Here is a 24,521-nt window from a genome sequence, read left to right as displayed (position 1 = left end):
TATCTGAGGAGATCATACACTCCGTAACGAGCTATCACCCTAAAAGGGTGTCTACACAGTGAGATTTTGGTGGGAGATTTTTACTAGATAGTCAAAATCTCCTAGAACAGGCATGTCCAAACTTGGCCCTCCAGCTGTGGTGAAACTACAAGTCCCATCATGCCTTGCCACAGTTTTGCTATTAAGGAATGCTAAAACTATGGCAAGGCATGCTGGGCTGTGTAGTTTTACAACAGCTGGAGGGCCACAGTTTGGACATGCCTGTCCTAGAAGGTTAGTCAAAATCTCCCAGTTTTTTTTTTCTCCTTAGATACCAATGCTTAGTCAGTGGGCAAAATTTACTAAGATGGCATGGCTACAACCGCTTGTATTCATAGTCATTAGATGTTAATTACTGGCCGTAAATTAGCTTTTGCCGAAAATACGTGTGCGTAATCCGTTTTACGAACAGTATATTAATTTGTATTTATTTTTACGAATGAATACACCATCGAAAGAACACGTACAGTATGTATTTCACCATTCACTTGAATGGGGAATCCAAATTTACTACCAGGCCATAAGCTGAATACGGACGATAATTCAGCATGATAGACGCTTGGAAAATACTCCTAATTTTCCAGGCATCTTGGGCTAAAGCCTGTAAGGATCAGTTAGATCCGTGCAGGCTTCCCTGTGTAAAAAATAGAATAAATAAATTAATTACATAGCGTGCGGTCCCCCCTGCCTGGCAATTACCAGTCCCAGGCTCATTGAGCCAGTCCTGGCTACATAAATACAGGTGGAAAAAAGCTGGGGTCCCCCTGTATTTCTATAACCAGCACCAGGCTCTTGGCCCAGTCCTGGTTCCGAAAAAACACAGCATTGTATGTATTTGGCAGCTGTATCAGCCAAATACGAGTCAAATCACCATCGGAAGATACGAATCAGGAGAAAACGGCAGCTTAGTGAATTTGCCATATTCTCCATTCGTATTTTCGTACGATTACGGGCGATCCCGGTTGGACCGGTTCGTACCACGGATCGATCGTAATTGGCAGGCTTGGTAAATTCGCCCCCGCATCTCCTAGCATAGATAGACTGTGCAGGCAAGGCAATTTTGACTACATCATAGACTATCACTAGTTAGACAAAATCGCTTAGCCAAAATCTCTTGTGCGTCTAGTCAAAATCTCTTAGGGGGTTATTCTAGTTCACTCGAAAAGGCACAATCACTCTCTAATGGACAAAACCATGTGCACTGGGGGTTGATGTAACATGTGCAGAGAGAGTTAGATTTGGGTGGGGGGTGTTTTTCAAACTGATATCTATAGTGCAGTATAAAAATAAAGCAGCCAGTATTTACCCTGCACAGAAACAATAAAACACCCAAATCTAACTCTCTGTGCACATGTTACATCAGCCCCACCTGCAGTGCACATGGTTTTGTCCATTAGAGTGTGATTGTGCCTTTCCGAGTGAACTAGAATAACCCCCTTAGTCAAAAGTGGCCATAAGCCAATATCTCACCATGTGTACGGGGCTTAATACACAGAACCAAGATGGACACCTAAGCACCAAACCAAAAGTATTAGATCACCAAAATAACTCAAGGCGCACCGGAGAATATATATTATTATTTAGTACTAGTAAGCCCGCTCAAAGCAAATGCATTGAAAGCTAGTCTTGTGGTTGCCTCTGTGTTTGTGCATGTAAGAGAAAGAGATGCAGTTTCACTCACTGCCAACAGATGGCAGTGTTTCGGAGACACACAATCAGACACTAGACACACACACACATATATATATATATATATATATATATATATAGAGTCCAGTGGGGGAGGGGCGGCACTCCAAAGGAAATAATCACGCAGTCAAACAGTCATGAATGAAAGATAAAAAGTGTATTCTAGCGCCAAGCGCTTTCGGGAGTCACCCCGTCCTCAGGGCATCAATACACAGGAGAGAAGCTTCTCTCCTGTGTATTGATGCCCTGAGGACGGGGTGACTCCCGAAAGCGAGAAGCTTCTCTCCTGTGTATTGATGCCCTGAGGACGGGGTGACTCCCGAAAGCGCTTGGCGCTAGAATACACTTTTTATCTTTCATTCATGACTGTTTGACTGCGTGATTATTTCCTTTGGAGTGCCGCCCCTCCCCCACTGGACTCTGCATGACTTGTTTGGGAAGGCACCCACCTGCTGATTCATCTACCTGAGTGCCGGCATATTGCTGTGTATATATATATATATATATATATATATATATATATATATATATATAGATGATAGAAAGGAAGATTCATTATCTGTGGCTTCAGATATAAAGGCAGGGTTGCCGACTTATAAATGCTCCTCTCCGGGAGAAGCCCGGAGAGGAGACTTTCCTTACCCGATCGGGGGGCGGGGCTTGACTGTGACGTCATTAAGCCCCGCCCCCATTACGGGAAACAGGCAAATGACTGATCTCTATGGAGGGGGCGGGGCTAAAATGACGCGATTGTGCCATTTTAGCCCCGCCCCCTCCTCTGAGACCCGCGGATTGCGGCATTTAAATGCCGCGATTCGGGGGGCTCAGGGGGGTCCACCAGATTCCGGGAGGGTTGCCCACCCTTCCGGGGGGCCGGGAGGAGGACCCGATTTTCGGGAGACTCCCGGGAATTCCAGGAGGGTCGGCAACCCTGTATAAAGGTAACTAGATAATAGATAATTGTGGTACAGCAAATGTCATCCCCATGCAGAGAGAGGACTGTAAAGCAAGTCATCTGCTCCCGAATGGTACAGAGCAGCACAAATTAGTGATGATGCCACTCTCATACAAATGGACACACCCATATTTGAAAGAGGGATTTTTCCACTTTCAAACTAATTAGCAGTGATGGGAAAAAGGTCACGATGAATTATGCAAAGAAGTTTGAACGCAATAAATTGCAACACTGATTGCATGCATTCTGGGCATTAACGCCATTTACCTATAGATGTTTATATGTAGCAAAAACCAACTGTCAGAACTATCCTATGCGGTGTGGAGACTTTTTGGTTTATGAACCAGGAGCTCCTCTACCTCCCAACTGTCCTGATTACTGTGGGGCAGCCTCGCTAACTGGATGCTGTTCTGCCCCCCCCTACAGCTCTCCATAAGGTAAATATACGTGCCCCGTGGTAACGGAGCTTGCCCCGGGTCCCCCGCCACTTCACCGGGCTTAATAAATCTGCCCCTCAGTGTTCTTTATTCACATGTGCTAAAGATCTGAGTGGCTATTTGGGGACGCAAGGGGCTGCACATTGCCATCGCTATGGCGTGTACGCACGGAGCGATATGTGCTTAATTTCTAAGCGCTCCAGACAGATCGCTTAGAAAACAGCATTTTTTTTCTCACTAAGGGCGGGATGTATTAAAATACATCGCCACCCCTTGCCGCAGCGATGCTAGCGCATATGTATTAACATATGCGGCTAGCATCGCAGTGCGGTGACGGAGCCCCCCCCCCCCCCCCCCCGCGATACCTTTGATGTGGTGTGAGGGGGTGGGGGTCTCTGTCACCTCCCTGGGCGCCTCCTCCTCCCCTCACGCCTTCTCCTCCCCCCTGCAGCCGGAAGGACGTCCAGCTGCGTTGCTAGGGGAGGAGGGGTTTACGTTCTGGGTCCAGGAGGACCTGCAGGAAGGTAAGTCAGTGGGAGGGGAGGCGATGGCTGTGGGTTTGCGGCGGGCAGCGATAGAAGCCCATAGGCGATACCCTGCCCTGTGATGACGCGGCGGCCGGGTATTAGTACATTACAAAATGCGGTAAAACCCCCGAAAATGGGTGTTTTACCACATTTTTTGCTTATTACATCCCGCCCTAATTCTTATAAATTAACCTGTTTAAAACAGGTGATGGTAATTATAAATTAAGAGGGAAGTCAAAAAACAGGGCATTGTAGCCCTCCTGGAATGGGTCATGTTGGGAGGTACACACACAGAATACTCCATGTTTCATACCAATAAAGAAATATATATTGAGGCTGTACACGCAGTAAGATGAATGTTCGACTGCAGCTAGACAGATTAATAATTATACAGTGTTTGAATAAGAAATCTGCAACTCAAAGTTTATATTTAGCATTGGCACCTGTGGGGAAGTTCTGATAACTGCTGATCAATGCGGCTACGCCTGTTACAGACTACACCCTTCACATTAGCCCTACAGAGGGGTTGCCAACCTCAGTGGTTCCTTGAGGACAGAGGTTGAGAACCACTGTAGGCACCTGGCCCTCTCGTTCAGGGAGAAAATGCTCTGTTTCTGGACTTCCCTGGTAATGTAGGATTGCCATCACCTGTGGGGAGCTAGGTAATTGATAAGAAAGGTGTTTCACCACAGGTGATGGCAATCCTACATTCCCAGGGAATTCCAGGAACAGAGTAATTTCTCCCTGAAGGAGAGGGTCAGGTTCCCGCTCTGCGGGGTTCCGCTGAATGCAAAAGTGAGTATTCATTTTTCGGGCCAAGACTGCCGACATATTTGGGGTGTTTAATGCTGAAGAGCGCACAGTAATTCGAAAGAGTTTGCATTAGCAATAATGTGGCATGAAAAGAGCAAGACATGAAAATTCAACAGTCAGAATGTCGTCAGGTTCTGAACCTAAAAAAAATGACAATGTCAAAATGTTGACATGGCATTATGTCAACAAGGAAATTATCGACATTCATAGATGCTGACATGGTTACAATGTTAATATGTTCATAATGTCGATATTTACCATGTCAACACCAGACTGTCAACAAACTTTTTTTTTTTGGCCTCATATTAAAATTGAACCCAAAAATATCCTTGTGATATTGTGGCGTCAACATTCTAAGGGGTACATTTACTAAGATGGGCGTTCTATTGAAGATGGCGTGTTGCTCATAGCAACCAATCAGATTATTTCTATTATCTTCTAGAGCAGGCCTGGCCAACCTGTAGCCCTCCAGATTTTGTGAAACTACAAATCCCATCATGCCTTGCCACAGTTTTGCTATAAGGAAGTGTTAAAACTGTGGCAAGGCATGCTGGGATTTGTAGTCTCACAACATCCGGAGGGCCACAGGTTGGCCTGTCCTGTTCTAGAGTGTGTATAATAAATAAGAAGTAGAATCTGATTAGTTTCTATTGGCAACATTCAATCATCAGTAGAATTCCCATCTTAGTAAATGTACCCCTAAATAACAACATAATGAAGATGTAAATATTTGGACCATGTGTGAATATTTGTGAATGTCGGCCTTATAGATGCTGACCTAACTCCTATGTCAACATTCTGACTGTCGATATTCAGAACTTATTGACATTCTGGGCCAGATTCTCTAAGCTTCAAAAGTGATAAATGGAGAGTGATAAACAGACAGCCAATCAGCTCCTACCTCTCATGTCACAGACTGTGGCCCTTATTCAGATCTGAGCGCAGTACAAATTTGTTTGGAAAATGGGCAAAACCATGTGCACTGCAGGTGGGGCAGATGTAACGTGCAGAGAGAGTTACATTTGGGTGGGGTTTGTTGAAACTGAAATCTAAATTGCAGTTTAAAAATAATGCAGCCAGTATTTACCCTGCACAGAAACAAAATAACTCACACAAATTTAATTCTCTCTGCACATGTTACATCTGCCCCACCTGCAGTGCACATGGTTTTTCCCATTTTCCAAACAAATTTGTACTGCGATCAGATCTGAATAAGGGCCTATGTTTGAATGTCAGACAGGCGCTGATTGGCTGGCTGTTTATCACTCTCTATTTTATCACTTTTGAAGCTTAGTGCATCTGGCCCTCTGACTGGAACCCCAGCCCAGGAGACCGGCTCCCATTCTACACTTTCAATGCAACACATTTTGCACCACTGAGTTGCACTTTGGTGCATATTGTTATTCATGAGTGTTCTTAACTCAAAGTAGAACAAAAGAGAGAGTCAAACACTCAACAGAGAGAACCCCTAATATTCGCTTGCGGGGCGGCATTTACCAGCAGGTCTGAATCAGGCCATAAGTCCGGGAGATGACGTTTACCACAGACATTATTCACATTTAATTGAATAGCTCTGGGACCTAAACTCGGGAGCTGCACCCCCACAATACTAATTGAATTACCTCCTAAACATTCTGAAGGAGATGCATCAAAGCTCGGAGAGAGAAAAAGTCTATCATCGGCCATGTCACATTGCTTGAAAAATTACAGGAGCTGGCTGGTAAATGATCTCCTTAGTACGGGCATGGTACATTTCCCCCCATGATCCCTCTCCATTTTATCACTTTACAAACCATGATAAATGTCCCCCTCTGTCCTCAGCAACAGCAGATAAGTAATGACGCACCGGCCTCCCCCGCCGCAGTCACTTGTTAGCATTTACTGACATTGCGGATACTCTTGGTGAGGTCTGGCTGATTTTAGAATGATTAATGTGAAATAAAACATATTTAATTCACAATTAATATCCAATTAGAGAACGGAGCACTGGTTCCCAGAGTAATGACACTGATAAGTGAGAAGGTACTGCCTGTCTCTCTATGTTTGGCAGAACATGTGACACATGAACCAGTAACCTACACAGTGCAGCATTACTCAGCAACGTGCTCCTGAACCACTGCCAGTTACTAGGCCTGCAGGGGAAAATCATTTCCCAATAACTTCACTGAAGTCACACTTATGCCCCATACACACAGGGGCGACGGACAGACAAGGAGGTCGCAGAGTACTGGAACAATTCCGGGAGGCTTGCCTACCTTTCCGGGGGGCCGGGAGGGGGACCCGATTTCCGGCACCCTCCCGGACATTCCTGGAGGGTAGGCAACCATGAGTTAAGTACAGATCCCTCAGCACACAGTGATGCACCAGTGATGTGTGCCGAGCGATCTGCCATGGCCAGTGTAAGATTGCTTAGAAATTAGGCACAAATCGCTCTGTGTTTATGACCCAGAGCGATGGCATCCGACCACTTCCGATTTGGGCCGATTTCCCCTGACTTCTCGGCCTGATTCGCCGGAATCAGGTGAAATCTGTCCCAAATCCCGTAAGTTGTCAATGATTCCATTCGTTTTGTTTGCAGCCAATCATAACTGCAACGCTTCCTGTATTTTTAATTTACTGTTCTCTTATCTCCTCTTCTATCTCAAGTTTAGAATTTACCTGACTGGAACTGCGAACCGGCCCCACATTACAGGCTGGAACACATTGGAAGCGGTTGAAGTGACTCAGTTCAAGTAAACATCAAACATTATTAAAATGTCAGTCATCTGTAAGGACAATGAGGAGCGCGTGTACTGTCTATTACTTATAATTCCATTAGAAGGAAAGTCACATTCAAGACAACAATGTGTTCCCCACAACGGTATGCAGTCAGTTTATCTGCATTCATATAGGTCCAAATGTCACAATGTCTACACTGACCTAGGATCATAAATGGAAGCCAACCCGATTTTCACATACAGTTGAGCGATTATCATCGGTCTGTGTATGCATCTCAGACGCACTGCCCATGTGCCATGATGATCATCCGATTGTCACCGCTGCAGTAAGGATTTATCATAATCGGTGTACATCATTTTTCTACCTGTGATGTATGGCAAGATACAGTACATCTGAAGTTGGGTCGCTTGAATGTTCAGACCATTATTTAAATGTAGAAGGAACGTTAAATAATCATGAGTATAATGTGCGTGCTGTTTATATATCCTATGCGATCTGTCACATAAGATATACACTATTTTGTACAAAATGCTAAGTACAGGACTCCCAGGAAGCTGCCAGGCATCTCAAGGGAAATCATATGCGACATTAACTATCGATATGCCGCGGTAGTGTATGGCCAGGATTATGCTATATCAAGGATTAGGGTTAGCTGTCTATTAGTGTTAGGCTGCAATTAGGTCAAAGGTCAAGGTTAGGTTTAGGCTACATTTAGGGTTAGAATATTGTTAGGTTATCTGTCTATTAGGGTGAGGATGCAATTAGCCTATAGATCGTAAGCTTGCGAGCAGGGCCCTCCTACCCCCATGTCGGTTTGTTTCTACCCAGTTTGTTGAATTAGTGTTGTTTCCAATTGTAAAGCGCAACGGACTATGCTGCACTATATAAGAAACTGTAAATAAATAAATAAAATAGTATAAGGGTTAAGGTTACGGTTAGTTAGTTTTTATCCCTTGGGATGCCTACATAGACCGTAGAGGACCGATTTACACTGAATTAGGTGAGTATGTTTATTTTTTTACAGGAAACCTATGGATTTCTGCTGAAGAAGGGGACGTAAATGGTTACGGGGTATATAGGTAAGTATCTGTGTCAGTATGTATGCAAGAGTGAGTGCAATGTGTAAAAAAGCTGTACTTTTATGGTGTGAGTGTCTTTATTGTTGTTTTACTGGAGGGACTACAGGTACCAGTATGCCATTTAAAGCTCTGCATGCGGGTACTTTTAGTTCTGCAAGTACCAGAATGTGGGCAGGCTTGCTGGAACCTGTAGTTCCACAAGTAAAACACACTGGGGCAGATGTATCAACCAGCGTTAAGTGCAAAAATGCACTTAACGCTGGTTAACTGGGGGGGGGGGTTACGTTAGTCCTAATGTATTACTAGCGCACCTAACGTGCGCTAGTGACAGCCCGCCGAGTTACGCACGGTGGGGCTGTCCCCTGCAATCCCCCCCAGGGATTAGCGGCCGGGCGATGTATTAACAGCCTTCAAGGCGTTAATTCGCCCCGGCCGCTTTGCCAGCTCCCACTGACCCCCTGCAGACAAGGAGGTCGCAGAGTACTGGAACAATTCCGGGAGGCTTGCCTACCTTTCCGGGGGGCCGGGAGGGGGACCCGATTTCCGGCACCCTCCCGGACATTCCTGGAGGGTAGGCAAGCATGAGTTAAGTACAGATCCCTCAGCACACAGAGATGCACCAGTGATGTGTGCCGAGCGATCTGCCATGGCCAGTGTGAGATTGCTTAGAAATTAGGCACAAATCGCTCTGTGTTTATGCCCCAGAGCGATGGCATCCGACCACTTCCGATTTGGGCCGATTTCCCCTGACTTCTCGGCCTGATTCGCCGGAATCAGGTGAAATCTGTCCCAAATCCCGTAAATTGTCAATGATTCCATTAGTTTTGTTTGCAGCCAATCATAACTCCAACGCTTCTTGTATTTTTAATTTACGGTTCTCTTATCTCCTCTTCTATCTCAAGTTTAGAATTTACCTGACTGGAACTGCAAACCGGCCCCACATTACAGGCTGGAACACATTGGAAGCAGTTGAAGACTCAGTTCAAGTAAACATCAAACATTATTAAAAACGTCAGTCATCTGTAAGGACAATGAGGAGTGAGTGTACCGTCTATTACTTATAATTCCAATAGAGGGAAAGTCACATTCAAGACAACAATGTGTTCCCCACAACGGTATGCAGTCAGTTTATCTGCATTCATATAGGTCCAAATGTCACAATGTCTATACTGACCTAGGATCATAAATGGAAGCCAACCCGATTTTCACATACAGTTGAGCGATTATCATCGGTCTGTGTATGCATCTCAGGCGCACTGCCCATGTGCCATGATGATCATCAGATTGTCTCCGCTGCAGTAAGGATTTATCATAATCGGTGTACATCATTTTTCTACCTGTGATGTATGGCAAGATACAGTACATCTGAAGTTGGGTCGCTTGAATGTTCAGACCATTATTTAAATGTAGAAGGAACGTTAAATAATCATGAGTATAATGTGTGTGCTGTGGATATATCCTACCCCCATGTCGGTTTGTTTCTAAGTGTAAAGCGCAACGGACTATGCTGCACTATATAAGAAACTGTAAATAAATAAATAAAATAGTATAAGGGTTAAGGTTACGGTTAGTTCGTTTTTATCCCTTGGGATGCCTACATGGACCGTAGAGGACCGATCTACACTGGATTAGGTGAGTATGTTTATTTTTTTACAGGAAACCTGTGGATTTCTGCTGAAGAAGGGGACGTAAATGGTTACGGGGTATATAGGTAAGTATCTGTGTCAGTATGTATGCAAGAGTGAGTGCAATGTGTAAAAAAGCTGTACTTTTATGGTGTGAGTGTCTTTATTGTTGTTTTACTGGAGGGACTACAGGTACCAGTATGCCATTTAAAGCTCTGCATGCGGGTACTTTTAGTTCTGCAAGTACCAGAATGCGGGCAGGCTTGCTGGGACCAGTAGTTCCACAAGTAAAACACAATATTACTTCTTCCTTTTTTTACATTTAATGCTATGAACTACCCCTCCCACAGCCCAGGGGTGGCGAGCATAGACCTGGGCTTCAGCCCTGGCCTTGGGTGCCCCAGAGGGGTGAGTCCCTCTAGTGGAGCCTGGTGCATGTTTTAAAAATATGGGGGACCCCCTACCTCCTTTCCCCCTGTAATTTTTGGAGCCAGGACCGGTCTATAATGAAAACGGACTCTTAGAAAATGGCTGCCCCCATACTGCAGACAGTTTTCAGATGCGGCCGGGCAGGTACGCCGAGGGGAGGGAGGGGACCGAGGGGAGGGGGGCGCCGAAACATATGCAGCGGGGGGGGGGGGGCGACAATTAGGTAGTTACGCCACTGAGTATACTGTATGGCACGATGGAAGCAAAGGTGTATGCAGTCTCATCTGTACCAGAGTAAGACACTGCAGCCGTCTGAGCAGGAGGCTGCGGGCACATGATGCGGGTGAGTGTCGCGGGGACCCACTCACCCCTCCCCTGCCAGCTGCCCTTTGCAATACTAATCACACATGTAAATGCATTTTTTGATCGACAATGCAACGGAATACGCTGCGCTATATAAGAAACTGTTAATAAATAAATAATGTATTGGTCGCCAGTCAATAGATTTACAGAATAACACTGACACGCTAAATTAAATCAACAGGTACAAAATTTCGACATATGAAATGTCGACACAATTAGTCGACACTCATTTTTTGGGGGGGGGGGGTTCACATGTTTTCTCAACATCTTAGGCGCACTGCCCATGTGCCATAATGATCATCCGATTGTCACCGCTGCAGTTAGGATTGATCATAATCGGTGTACATCATTTTTCTACCTGTGATGTATGGCAAGATACAGTACATCTGAAGTTGGGTCGCTTGAATGTTCAGACCATTATTTAAATCTAGAAGGAACGTTAAGTAATCATGAGTATAATGTGTGTCTGTGGACATATCCTATGCGATCTGTCACATAAGATATACACTATTTTGTACAAAATGCTAAGTACAGGACTCCCAGGAAGCTGCCAGGCATCTCAAGGGAAATCATATGCGACATTAACTATCGATATGCCGCAGTAGTGTATGGCCAGGATTATGCTATATCAAGGGTTAGGGTTAGCTGTCTATTAGTGTTAGGCTGCAATTAGGTCAAAGGTCAAGGTTAGGTTTAGGCTACATTTAGGGTTAGAATACTGTTAGGTTATCTGTCTATTAGGGTGAGGATGCAATTAGCCTATAGATTGTAAGCTTGCGAGCAGGGCCCTCCTACCCCCATGTCGGTTTGTTTCTACCCAGTTTGTTTAATTACTGTTGTTTCCAATTGTAAAGCGCAACGGACTATGCTGCACTATATAAGAAACTGTAAATAAATAAATAAAATAGTATAAGGGTTAAGGTTACGGTTAGTTCGTTTTTATCCCTTGGGATGCCTACATGGACCGTAGAGGACCGATCTACACTGGATTAGGTGAGTATGTTTATTTTTTTTACAGGAAACCTATGGATCTCTGCTGAAGAAGGGGACGTAAATGGTTACAGGGGATATAGGTAAGTATCTGTGCCGGTATGTATGCAAGAGTGAGTGGAATGTGTAAAAAAGCTGTACTTTTATGGTGTGAGTGTCTTTATTGTTGTTTTACTGGAGGGACTACAGGTACCAGTATGCCATTTAAAGCTCTGCATGCGGGTACTTTTAGTTCTGCAAGTACCAGAATGCGGGCAGGCTTGCTGGGACCTGTAGTTCCACAAGTAAAACACAATATTACTTCATTTTTTTTTACATTTAATGCTAACAGGGCTGGCGAGCATAGTCCTGGGCTTCAGCCCTGGCCTTGGGTGCCCCAGAGGGGTGAGTCCCCCTAGTGGAGCCTGGTGCATGTTTTAAAAATATGGGGGACCCCTACCTCCTTTCCCCCTGTAATTTTTGGAGCCAGGACCGGTGAAAGGAAGAGCCCAAACCCCCCCATGCAATTTTTCCCCCTGTATTCTTACAAACAGGACCAGCTCAAAGAGCCCGTGTTTATGCTTCGGAGGGGGGACCCTTGCAGGGTTTTTTTTTTAACGTTTACACGAAGAAGCACTGCATAGACCTCACTGACCCGTGCTTGTTTCTCCAGACATGCTGCCCAAAAGCTGATCTATGTGAAAAGTGCATTTTGAGCCAACTTGCAGTGTGTTTGCAGGCGCGAGCCTTGGTAACTTTCCATGTTGTAGAGGTGCCGATGAAAAGTCCTACAGAGTTTGGCGGTTGGTCTGTGTGTTCGTAAATGTAGGTTCTACTGTATTCTCCATGTCTATTTGAACAAACTCTGTGCCGTGATTTGTATTTAGTAAATTACTGAGATGCATTTTACATATAAGGGGTCAATTTACTAAGATGTGTATTCTATTTCACATGTGATGTTGCTATGGGCAACCAATCAGAATCTGTCTATTATCTTCTAGAGGGTGCTAAATAAATAAAAAGTAGACTCTGATTGGTTGCCTATAACAACATCCCATCTGAAATAGAACTCCCGTCTTAGTAAATAAACCCCTAAGAATGCTACCTCGGATGAACTCATGACAGTACATTTACCTCTTGGCGTCCAAGGCACACTAAAGTGGGCAACAGTATACTCAGTGGCGTAGCTATAGAACCTGTGGGTGCCAGGGGTCTGCGGGGCTATAGTTACCACTTACCTGCTGCTGTCTGGTGCCCTGCCGTCATGGTCCCGTATCTCCCGGCGCCGGCTCCTGCTGCTATAATGAAAACGGACTCTTAGAAAATGGCTGCCCCCATACTGCAGACAGTTTTCTGTCTGCAGTATGGGGGCAGCCATTTTCTAAGAGTCCGTTTTCATTATAGCAGCAGGAGCCGGCGCCGGGAGAGACGGGACCGTGACAGGCAGATACGGCCAGGCAGGTACGCCGAGGGGAGGGAGGGGGCCGAGGGGAGGGGGGCGCCGAAACATATGCAGCGGGGGGGCGACAATTAGGTAGTTACGCCACTGAGTATACTGTATGGCATGATGGAAGCAAAGGTGTATGCAGTCTCATCTGTACCAGAATAAGACAGGAGGCTGCGGGCACAGGATGCGGGTGAGTGTCGCGGGGACCCACTCACCCCCTCCCCTGCCAGCTGCTCTTTGCAATACTAATCACACATGTTAATGCATTTTTCGATCGACAATGCAACGGAATACGCTGCGCTATATAAGAAACTGTTAATAAATAAATAATGTATTGGTCGCCAGTCAATAGATTTACAGAATATCACTGACACGCATTAAATCAACAGGTACAAAATTTCGACATATGAAATGTCGACAGTACAAAAGGTTAGCATGGCCAGGGTTGACACAATTAGTCGACACTCATTTTTTGGGGGGGGGGGGGGTTCACATGTTTTCTCAACATTTAATACCCACATAGACATCTATTGGGAATAGTAACCTGTGGCGCGTGACGGGGAGAACACCACCTTGCCCGAAGCGTGCCAAGCACACCGAACCCGCGTGGGTACACATTTGCGCGGATGGGGGTCGCATAACATGAAATCTACAGGATTTGGCCTAAAAAAAAGAAAAGCCATTGACCATCTGTGTGTCATCAGTTTACACATAGAGGGTCCCTGTCAAACTTTTTTACCTGTCCACCTGTTACCCAGGGTTGCCGACCCTCCCGCATTTAGCGGGAGTATCCCGTTTTTTGCTCCTTCCTCCCGGTCTCCCGGTAATGTGAGGTATCCTCCCGGTTTTTTAGCCCGTCTGGCAACAAAAAAAAAAAAAAAAAGTGACTGCGCATGCGCTAATTACAAATTCCCGAGGCAGACGCCGCTGCTGTCCGGCCGGGGATCTGTCAGCAGTGGCTACACTGCCTACAGCGGCAGCGCAGCAGAGGGTAGCCATCGGAGCAGGAGCAGCAGAGGGAGCGGCACAAGCAGCAGAAGGCAGCGCCGCAGATAAGATGGTAAGATAGCGGCTAGCTGCCTCGTGCCTCCCTCCTGCTTCTCTCCCTCTGCTCCCATTTTTTCTTTAATAGGGTTCCTTCTTTTAAACAGTGCTACGGTACCATCTAAAAATGTAATTTAGATAGCTCCGCCCATGGCCACGCCCCATTTTTGTGCCGTAAATGGGGCAGGTCCATGGGTGGAGCTATCCAAATTACATTTGAGAGCTCCCACGCCCCCTAATTAGCTGCCCTCTCCCTGGTCTCCCGCAAAGGGGAGATGAAAAGTAGGCAAGTATGCTGTTACCTAGTGATCATTACCTCATGACCGTCGGCCATGACAGTGTCAGGGCCAGATGCACTAAGCTTCAAAAGTGATAAAATGGAAAGTGATAAACAGCCAGCCAATCAGCTCCTGTCTGACATTTTTCAAACACAGCCTGTGACATGACAGGTAGGAGCTGATTGGCTGGCTGTTTATCACTCTCCATTTTATCACTTTTGAAGCTTAGTGCATCTGGCCCTCAATCCGTTGATCCGCAACCTTTACTCGCTTGAATCATGAAGCCATAAAACGAGCCGGATAAACCAAACAGTATTGCAGGAACAAAGCAATTTACATTAATGTTGATTTTTTCCATCTGTATTTAAAGCAGCAATTATGTGAGGGTATGAGTCGACACCTGAAATAGGTTGACATAGCAAAGGTTGACAGGGTTGGAAGGTTGACACAAGCATTAGGTCGACAATGGGAAGGTCGACAGTGAAAAGGGTCGACGTGTGTTTTTCACTTTTTTTGTCCCGAATGTTGACACAGTCAACATGGACACCGTCTAAGTGCCGCGTCCACTCGCATGGCTTGCTATGGTCGCTGCGCTCAGCACAACAGGCCACAGTGGATAGAAGGGGATGAAATACTGCCTGTCGGCACATGTCGACTGAAAATTCTATTGAAATATCATGTCGACCTTTGACTGTCGACCATCCCATTGTCGACCTAATGCTTGGGTTGACCTTCCAAACCTGTGGGCCTCAGCCATGTCGACCTATTTCAGGTGTCGATTCAAGACCTGTCAGTGTCGACCTTCAGTGGTCGACTCAATGCATGTCGACTATATAGGGATGCCTAGTGACCGTATACCTTATGTGAAAGGCAAAACCCAGTGCAACATTTATCATTTACATTATATATACTGTATGTATTTGTTTTCAACCCAACAAGCTAGTTAAAAAAAATCCCACCCTGTTATACAGCCCCCAAGGCAGTGGTTGTAGTACAGGAGTAGTAGGCAGGACTTTGAAGGAACAGTTTCCCAATTTCCAATAAACGTACTTCCTGCCCAACCTGCAATCACACCCCCGAATCTCCGGGGCAGTCCCAAACAGCAGGATATGTGGCCATACACACGCAGATTCATCTGCAGATCTGTCTGGTTGAAACAAAAACCTGGTTATGGATGAGAGCAAATGACAGTTGACCATTTGCTTGGAAATGCTGGAAAACTGACAAACTGTCACTCATCCATAACCATGTTTTTGTTCCAACCAGCCAGATCTGAAGATAAATCTTACTAGTGTATGGGCATGAAAGGAAATGCTGGTGTCTCAGCCTGACCTGACCTAAATCATACGATGGCGCGCATTCATGTGCCAATACCCAGGATTTCAAAGGCAGTGGAAAAGGCGTATAACAGGCGTATAAGCGGTAATGCTCTGAACTCTTGTGGGTGACTCTTGTGTTTGACACCAGAGATTATATTTATATAAAACCCAATGCGGTTTTCCCCAGGATCCCTTGTTAATTATCTTTTTATTGCATTACATTTCAGTATCTTAGACTTTGTTCAATGACTAGTTTACAACCCTTTACCAGGAAACGGTCACTATCACTGATGGCAGCCCCTGCTGTATTCCATAAGCACACAAGCTACATCAAGCCTGTTGCTAGGAGCTGACGCAATGTACCAAGCTGAGCCTAGAACGTACAATTTCTTATCTATCACTCAGAGCAGTGATGGGCAACAGGTGGCTGGAGAGCGGCAGGCAGCACGCCAAGCCTTCGCCAAGCCTCAGGTCATACAGTAATTGCCTGCTGTTCTGGAATCGGCCGGGAGGCTCATGAAAACATGGCGGCTCTCAGGGTGCCCCAGGAAGAGTGGGCAAGTCTGCCGGATGGTCGTCACCCTTCTCCCCCATACAGCCTCCTGCACACAATATCCGCCGTCGTAAGTGGCTGATGAAGCGATTGCGCTGAATCGCCTCATCATGGCCCGTGCCCCACAATGTTGATAATCTCTGCATTGTGTAGCGTAGGCATGTCCGCACTTTGGCTCTCCAGCTGTTGTGAAACTACACATCCCAGCATGCCTTGCCATAGTTTTAGCATCCCCTAATAGCAAAACTGTGGCAAGGCATGATGGGAAGTAAATATACTGTCAGGATTCTCTCCATTGAGATGCCTCTGTCGGCCTTCAGACCCCCAGCATCCCCTCAGCAAGCCATCCATATGTATTGCGTCTCAGCACTGTGTCTTAGCGTGGATTGCAGGAAACAATTATCTGTGTCCAACCAGTCTTTAAAAATGATGGGCCGACTCAGACGTGTACACTGCCCGCCGCTTGACTAAAGCCCCCCGTTGCCCGAATCCCGTCTCTAGCAGGTGAGGAGATCTGTACGCTATCACATTCCCTCACATGCGGCCAGAAGGAGGAGAAACCATTCGCTCTGAGAAGTCCATACAGTAGAAGGCATCGCCAGGCCTGCATCCTCAGGGGTACGCCCATAAAACACTGCGTTCCCCTGCTCTAGCCCCCATGCCCGCCCCCTTCCCACCTCCCACAGCGCGAATGCCTCGGACGGGTGAGATACTCGCCGAAAGCGTTCACACAGGGGGTTTGCACTTTCACATATCCATGCCAATGGCAAACGCAGGATTTTTAGAGGGGGGTTTACAAATGTAATCCAAAATCTCCCACTCAGCAGCGCATTGGAGTAAGCACGGGAGTCTGGGGGAGCAGTAACAGCCCAGAAAATTGGTCTTTAAACAATGGATACTGTGAGGCACAGGTCTTCAACCTGTGTCCCTCCAGATGTTGTGGAACTACATGTCCCAGCATGCACTGACAGTTTTGGCATGCTTGTATAGGAAAAAAGGTGGCAATGCATGTTGGAACATGTAGTTTCACAACATCTGGGGGGCCATAGGTTGAAGACCCATGCGGAATACAGTATTGATATTTAACAGTACAGATGGTCTATAGTATAGGCTGTGTCAAACACTTAAATAAGATAAGTGGTCAGGAAAAGGTGAAACATATAATAAATAAATACACATAATAGAACAAGTACTGCACTGTCTAAGCTCACAGTCTCCCACTTCATGGTACGGCTCCTGTCTCTTCCTCCTGGCAGCTGCTCTCTGGTTCATTGTGATGTTTGAGGGCTCAGATCCACACATACAGTAAATGTGGTAGAAGAAGCTGGTACACTGGGCATGTGCAGCAGCTCCGCTCTGTCCCTTACACTGCATGATGTGGTGGCAGAAATATTGGCAGAAAGGGGGGTGTGGAACCGCGCTTTATCTAATAATATGCAACAGGTGAACAATTTTGAAAATGAAAAAAGCACATTTATTAACATACACATTTAAAAAGATTGGTACTGGTACTGGTTTTCATAAAAATGGAGCAAAGATAGTCACCCAATTCTCAAATGGGATAGTGTCCATGTGTCCGTTCCTAGGTGCGCTTCCTATGGTTGTCCCCTGTAGGTTAGCCGATGGTTGTTTGAGGGACTGTTTAGGAGTGATGGTATCCTCCAGCTCAGGGGGCGCCTGTTGGTATAGGGCTCGACCTGTTTGTATAGGGGGCCCCTGTTGGTATAGGGCTCGACCTGTTCCCCAGCTCACCTAGGAACAGACACATGGACACTATCCCATTGGAGAATCGGGTGACTATCTCTGCTCCATTTTTATGAAAACCTTTTTAAATGTGTATGTTAATTAATGTGCTTTTTTAATTTTCAAAATTGTTCACCTGTTGCATATTATTAGATAAAGCACAATTCCACACCCCCCTTTCTGCCAATATTTCTGTCTGTTTGGGTTGACCCCCCAACACAAGGAACTACTGCGAAGCCACCCAATTTTTGGCGCCCTCTTGGGACACCCAGTGCCCCACAACCCCCTTCTATGATGTGGTGGCAGCTCTACGAATTCAGACCCAAAGGAAAGTTTTTGAAAGCAAATCGCCAACCACAAGCCACCGTCGGAAGGGGGCGCGCGCCCCGTTCCAACGAAGCCCTCTGCTGCCCGCTGCAGCTCTCCCCGTTGCCCAAACCCCCCCCCCCCCCAATCCCTGCCCTCCGGAGATGGGTAGTGAAAGTGCTCTCCACCGCTGTGTTAACTGGTACGAGCGTGCATGTGAGATGATTGCGCGGCCCCGTAAGGTGGAGTGCCTCTCCGCCGGAGATCGCCAGCTAAGGGAATCTGGTGATTCCTAGTGCTGGCTTTTGCCATGCTGCCTGATTAAAATCTACTTTTAACTGCTGCAAGACTGGTGAGTGACTCCTTGACTCTGACTCAGGTGGTCCTCTGTAGGATTGTCACCCCAGCATCTCTTCATTACCCTGATGTGAGTGCCGGCCATGGGATTTTATATATATTTGGCAGCAGTTTGAGTTACTAGAATAACTAAAGAGAAATGTTTTACCAGAGAAATCACAAGTTTCGCACGTCAGTGTAAATACGACACTTCTGTAATCATGTAACTGACACACACAGAGCACCAACGTGTGAAGAACAGAAACTAGATAAGATGATGGAATAAGGGGAAGCCCAGAGAGAGAGAAGGTAATACTGCCATAGTCACCACTGGCCGTGGAAATCCTTGTTATACTGTGGGTGGTTCCCGATGGTAGGTCGACACTGTCTAGGCCAACAATCAATAGGTCGACCACTATTGATCTACAGGCAATAAGTTGACACGTGAAACAGGTCAACATTGACAAAATGTCGACACAAGCAATATTTCGCGGGAAAAGTTGGGCAAGAGTTTTTTGTGATTTTTTTTCATCCAAATGACAGATGTCGGCATAAGACACAAAAAACGTGAAAAACTCATGTCAACCTTTTCACGTGTCAACCATTTCCATGTCGACCTATAGCTTGTACCAACCTTTTGTTAATGTCAACCTTTTTCATGTATCGACCTTTTTACTGTTGACCTAACCCCTGTCTGTCTGATAATCCGCGCCCGTCCTCGGACACACGATGTGCACTGAATGTGTCCTGCCTGTGCTCTGACGGTGCGGGTGAGTGTACCTGTATCTACACACAGAGGCTACGTGCGCTTGTCATGTGATCCATGTCATCTGCCTCTGTTAGCACCATTTGTATTATGTTCCCCTTGTTTTGTACTACTGCTTGCATCATGTTACCATTGCTGGATTACATAACCTGTACTCGCATTACTGCTTATATCACGTCGCTCTATTTGTCACTTGTACTATCGGCCCGATTCAGAGCTGCTCAGTAGGCTGCGTTTATTAGGAACTGATCAGGTTAATGTGAGTGGATGTGTACACATCTGCTCGCAAGTGCCCGCACAGACGAAAAAAACATCGATGGTTACTCACCATCGAATGATGTTTCCTTTGCATGGCCGAAAAGAAGCCCAGGACTTACTTTTTGGCTGTACAGTTTCCTATGAATTGGGGGACGTCATGGGACTTCAGCCGCCAGCCCTGAGCAGACAGGAGAACGCCTGCTTTCCCTGGGTCCAAGCCAGCGTATCTATGGGCGCGACCACCATTTTTGTGGACATGCCGGACCTCCCCCTGCCTGTCAATCAAGCAGCGAGCTTGACAATAGCAGCTCAGACAATATATCGGGACCAAACATCGAAATCGGATGAAATCGTGCAAAACCGTTGTGGTGTATGGGGACCTTAAAAGCATTTTACACTATCCCTAATCTACCCCATCTGCAGCCTAAACATAACCTCCCCTACCTAACCCTAACCTCCACCACCTGCATCCTAACCTGAACACCCCCCCCCCCCCCATTCAGGTTACCCTAACCTCTTCACCCACACCTAACCCCTCCCACGGAATAACCCAATCCTTCCCCAGGCCCACAGCCTAACCCCTCCCACGGCCTAACCCCTAGCCCTGACCTCCCTCTCTGCCAGCTTAACCCCACCACAGCCTAACACCCCCCTCCCATTCCCTGCAGCCTAACATTTCCCCCCTAGTGTCAAATACTAACCCCTGTACTTATCTCCAGAATGGATCCCGCCTCAGTCTTCTGACTGCCGGGCTGCCTTCCGACTGCCTACCTTCTTTAGGCTGCCTTACGACTTGTACAGAATATTGTGATACCCCATAAATAATTGGAGTAAATAAAAAATACGGTAATTGTGTACTAGCACGGCGCCCCGATAATTAGTCGCCCGATTTTTTAATCGCATGCCATACACCCGATGGCATGCGATGCGATGCGATTTTAACGCATATACGATATTAAATTGTATAAGCACCCTAATGGATGCTTACAATGCTTAAATGCACCCCCACACCACCCCCCAAGTATAAACGTGAACCCAAAGCGTGGCGAGCGCAGCGGTACGCGTCCTACGACCTTTTCATACCCCCACTATCCACGTCGGAGTGGAGTTGATTTTATAAAGTGTGGCGAGCGCAGCGAGCCCCGCGAGGGTACGCTGATACCTGTGAAGCCCGCGAGGGGACGCGGATACCTGTGAAGGTATCCGCGTCCCCTGGCGGGGCTCGCTGCGCTCGCCACACTTTATAAAATCAACTCCACGCCGACGTGGATAGTGGGGGTATGAAAAGGTCGTAGGACGCGTACCGCCGCCCCTCGCCACGCTTCGGGTTCACGTTTATACTTGGGGGTGGCGTGGGGGTGCATTTAAGCATTGTAAGCACCCATTACAATTTATAATCGCATCCCATCGAATTGTATGGCATTGTATGCCATATACAATGGCATACAATTTTAAAATTGTATGCCATTGTACAACATCGGCCGATATCGCGTCGCATCGCATGCGATATGGTCTGCGATGCGATGGGCACCGTGATAGTGCACAAGTACCAAAAATACTTATGATCAGTGGTTCGGCAGAGGTTGGGGCTGCAGCACGGTTCAAAATTGGGGCGCCACACCCACTACCACCCCAAACACTGACAAACAGCACCGGCCGGGACTCACCGGCGAATCTAATTGAAATTTGGACTGCAAAATGCAGCCATCACTGCCAGTGGCGTAACAATAGCACCGCAGCCCCCGCGGTCGCGGGGAGGCGCAGTGTAAGTGCGGGCGCCGGGTGGCTGCGGTGCTATTGTAATGCCTGCCTGCCTGCTCCCCCGCCTCCCCCATATGCACCGCAGCTTTACCTGTCAGCGCTGCGGTGGTCCTGGCTCCTGTCCTGGCTTCATTCTGAGCCTATGGAGACGGACCATTATAAAATATCCGCCCCCATACAGCGACAGTTCTCTGAAACTGTCTGCTGTATGGGGGCAGACATTTTGTTATGGTCCGTTCTTCATATCAGAATGAAGCCAGGACGGGAGCCGGGACCACCGCAGCGCTGACAGGCATCCCAGCTCCCACCCGCACCGATGACAGCCCGGCTCCCACCCGCTGCGCGCATCGCTGACAGCCGGACTCCTATGTATGTAAGTATGGCTGGTGGGCGAGCGGGCTGGTGGGCGGCCGGGGGGGGGGGGGGGTTTGCGCAAAGAAACTTTTGGCGGGGGGGCTCAAGATTTGAAGTTACGCCACTGATCACTGCTGATGATAATAACCACACTTCTGATTGCAGCAGAAGCAATAATTAATACTGTGTGTATATAATCACACAGTGAATTGCATTGTTATTTCATAAGAATGCAAAGTCATCCTGTTGTAATTGCCCTCAGGTTTGGGACTATGACTACAGTAGCACAGTACTGTACATACATGTTCTTAGTAAGCGCTGCCTGCAGACCACACTGTAATGTACACATGACGCTTATGCAACTGGTCATTTACCTCAATAGCCATCACCGTTTATGTTTAGCGACAAAACAATACAACAATAAAGTTATTGTCCACAACGTAATCATTTCTGTAATAGGGGAGATAAGCTTTTTCCTACCGCATATATACATTAATATAGCCATACAGTAAAATGTGGTAGGGAATATAGATTGTAAGCTCCACTGGGGCAGGGACTGATGTGAGTGTTCAAATATTCTCTGCAAAGCGCTGCGGAATATGTGTGCGATATATAAGAAACTGTTATTAAATAAGTAAATAATTGTTTATCACTCACCAGTTTTACTTTTTTTTTCAAAGCTTAGTACATCTCGCCCTTATTCTCTATTGATAATTGTCTAATTAATTAGATAATAATAGAGCCTGCGATGGGCAAAATCGACTTTTTTTTATTTTTAGTTGTACCCTTTCACACACATGCAAATACAGATGCTTTTCTACAGTATATCATGTATTCTGTGTATTCTATTTGGCTACACTTCACAGTTCACACTTCAGCACATATATAATACATAAATACCTGTATTAGGTAATAAGAAAATAAAAAATACAATAACTGTTGATGACATAACACTCCAAAAGGACAGTCAGCTCTGTGCTAAATAATACATCAGTATGCGGAACTATAACTCCCAGCATGACCTACCCACTGTTGCCTAGAAGTTACAGAGTGATGCAACAAACAGGATGCTGCCTACAGTATGACATAAGCTTGCCGGCAGTGTTCTCTAATAGTGACTGGAACATAAAAAGTTTTCCGGCAAACTGTGGATTAGTTCTGGTAATGATACATAACACGGAATAGATGTCCCCATCCTAGGAGAGGAGTACAGGTGATAAATGACATAGATGATAACTAGAATATACACATATATACATATAATAACCATCTGTATATTACCTGTCTTCTCATCTGTCACTCTCAGGCGGACACAGGACAGGTGGGGGCAGCAGGTCCTGCTGTCACTGAGAGGGTCCTGAGTTGGGGGGCCGTCAGCAGGGGTGAAGGGGTTACTGTCCCCAGGACCGTCTTTGTCTGCCGCACAAGTCCCAAGCCGGCTGCTGTCAGTGTCACTGCTCCAGGGGAGGATCTGTAGTAGGCAGCCATTGGTATCTGAAGGGGGGATACCACCCAGTCCCTCCAGTTCTGCCGGTTCGTCCTCATTACCCTCCCGATCTTCGCAGCCCATGGCGGCTGGGAGATCAGATCATCTGTACGGCCCGGCAGTCATGTAATATAATAGTGTGCGAGGTGAGCGATCGCCCGCATTATAGAGACTGCCGCTAGGGGCGGCAGAGAGTAGGACCCGGCAGTGACATCACTAAGTGGGCGAGACAGTCACAGCAGTGTCATCTCCCAGGCAAAATGTTACAGAGTAGACAGTGAAGTGAGGAAGAACAATGCAAGGTTACATTACATTGCTGCCATCTGCTCCTTACAGCCGTCAGGTTCTGGCAGTATTCCTGTGTGTCCTAATTCTTCAACTGCATAATAGGATCTATATTATTCTGTATACTTAATGTAACTATCACTACATGTGGTATTCCTCATTGCAACTTGTACAGCTCATTGCTTGCTCTCCATCATTACCTTTCACCGCCTGATCTCCATCACCACCTCTCACCGCCTTACCTCCATCACCATCTCTCGCCGCCTGACCTCCATCACTAGCTCTCAGCGCCTGACCTCCATCACCACCTCTCACCTCCTGACCTACATCACCACCTCTCATCTCCTGACCTCCATCACCACCTCTCACCTCCTAACCTCCATCACCACCTCTCACCTCCTGACCTCCATCACCGCCTGACCTCCATCACCATCTCTCACAGCCTGACCTCCATCACCATCTCTTACCTCCTGACCTCCATCACCACCTCTCACCTCCTGACCTCCATCACCACTTCTCACCGCCTGATCTCCATCACTACCTCTCACCGACTGACCTCCATCACTACCTCTCACCGACTGACCTCCATCACTACCACTCACCGCCTGACCTTCATCACTACCTCTCACCTCTTGATCTCCATTGCTACCTCTCACCACCTGACCTCCATCACTACCTCTCACCTCCTGACCTCCATCACCACCTCTCACCACCTGACCTCCATCACCACCTCTTGACCTCCATCACCACCTCTCACCACCTGACCTCCATGACCACCTCTCACCGCCTGACCTACATCACCACCTCTCACCTCCTGACCTCCATCACCACCTCTCACCACCTGACCTCCATCACTACCTCCCACCGCCTGACCTCCATCACTACCTCTCACCGCCTGACCTCCATCACTACCTCTCACAAACTGACCTCCATCACTGCCTC

At 46.8% G+C, this 24,521-nt stretch overlaps 1 protein-coding gene across 1 annotated transcript in view; it reads right to left on the bottom strand.

The window, feature by feature from the left end:
- SLC35G1 (solute carrier family 35 member G1) overlaps positions 1–23,458 on the bottom strand; it is a 34,831-nt gene extending 11,373 nt beyond the window's left edge. The window contains exon 1 of the mRNA XM_083149370.1: positions 23,090–23,458. Within this exon, the coding sequence (XP_083005496.1) occupies positions 23,090–23,378 (289 nt within the window). The 5' untranslated portion in view covers positions 23,379–23,458. The remainder of the gene's footprint in view (positions 1–23,089) is intronic.
- Positions 23,459–24,521: the final 1,063 nt, after the last annotated feature.

This window comes from Crinia signifera, chromosome 6 (genome assembly GCF_055691185.1).
Source record: "Crinia signifera chromosome 6, ASM5569118v1, whole genome shotgun sequence".
NCBI classification, from domain to species: Eukaryota; Metazoa; Chordata; class Amphibia; order Anura; family Myobatrachidae; genus Crinia; species Crinia signifera.
Note: the sequence above shows the minus strand (reverse complement) of the source record. Positions and strands in the feature narration are given on the sequence as shown.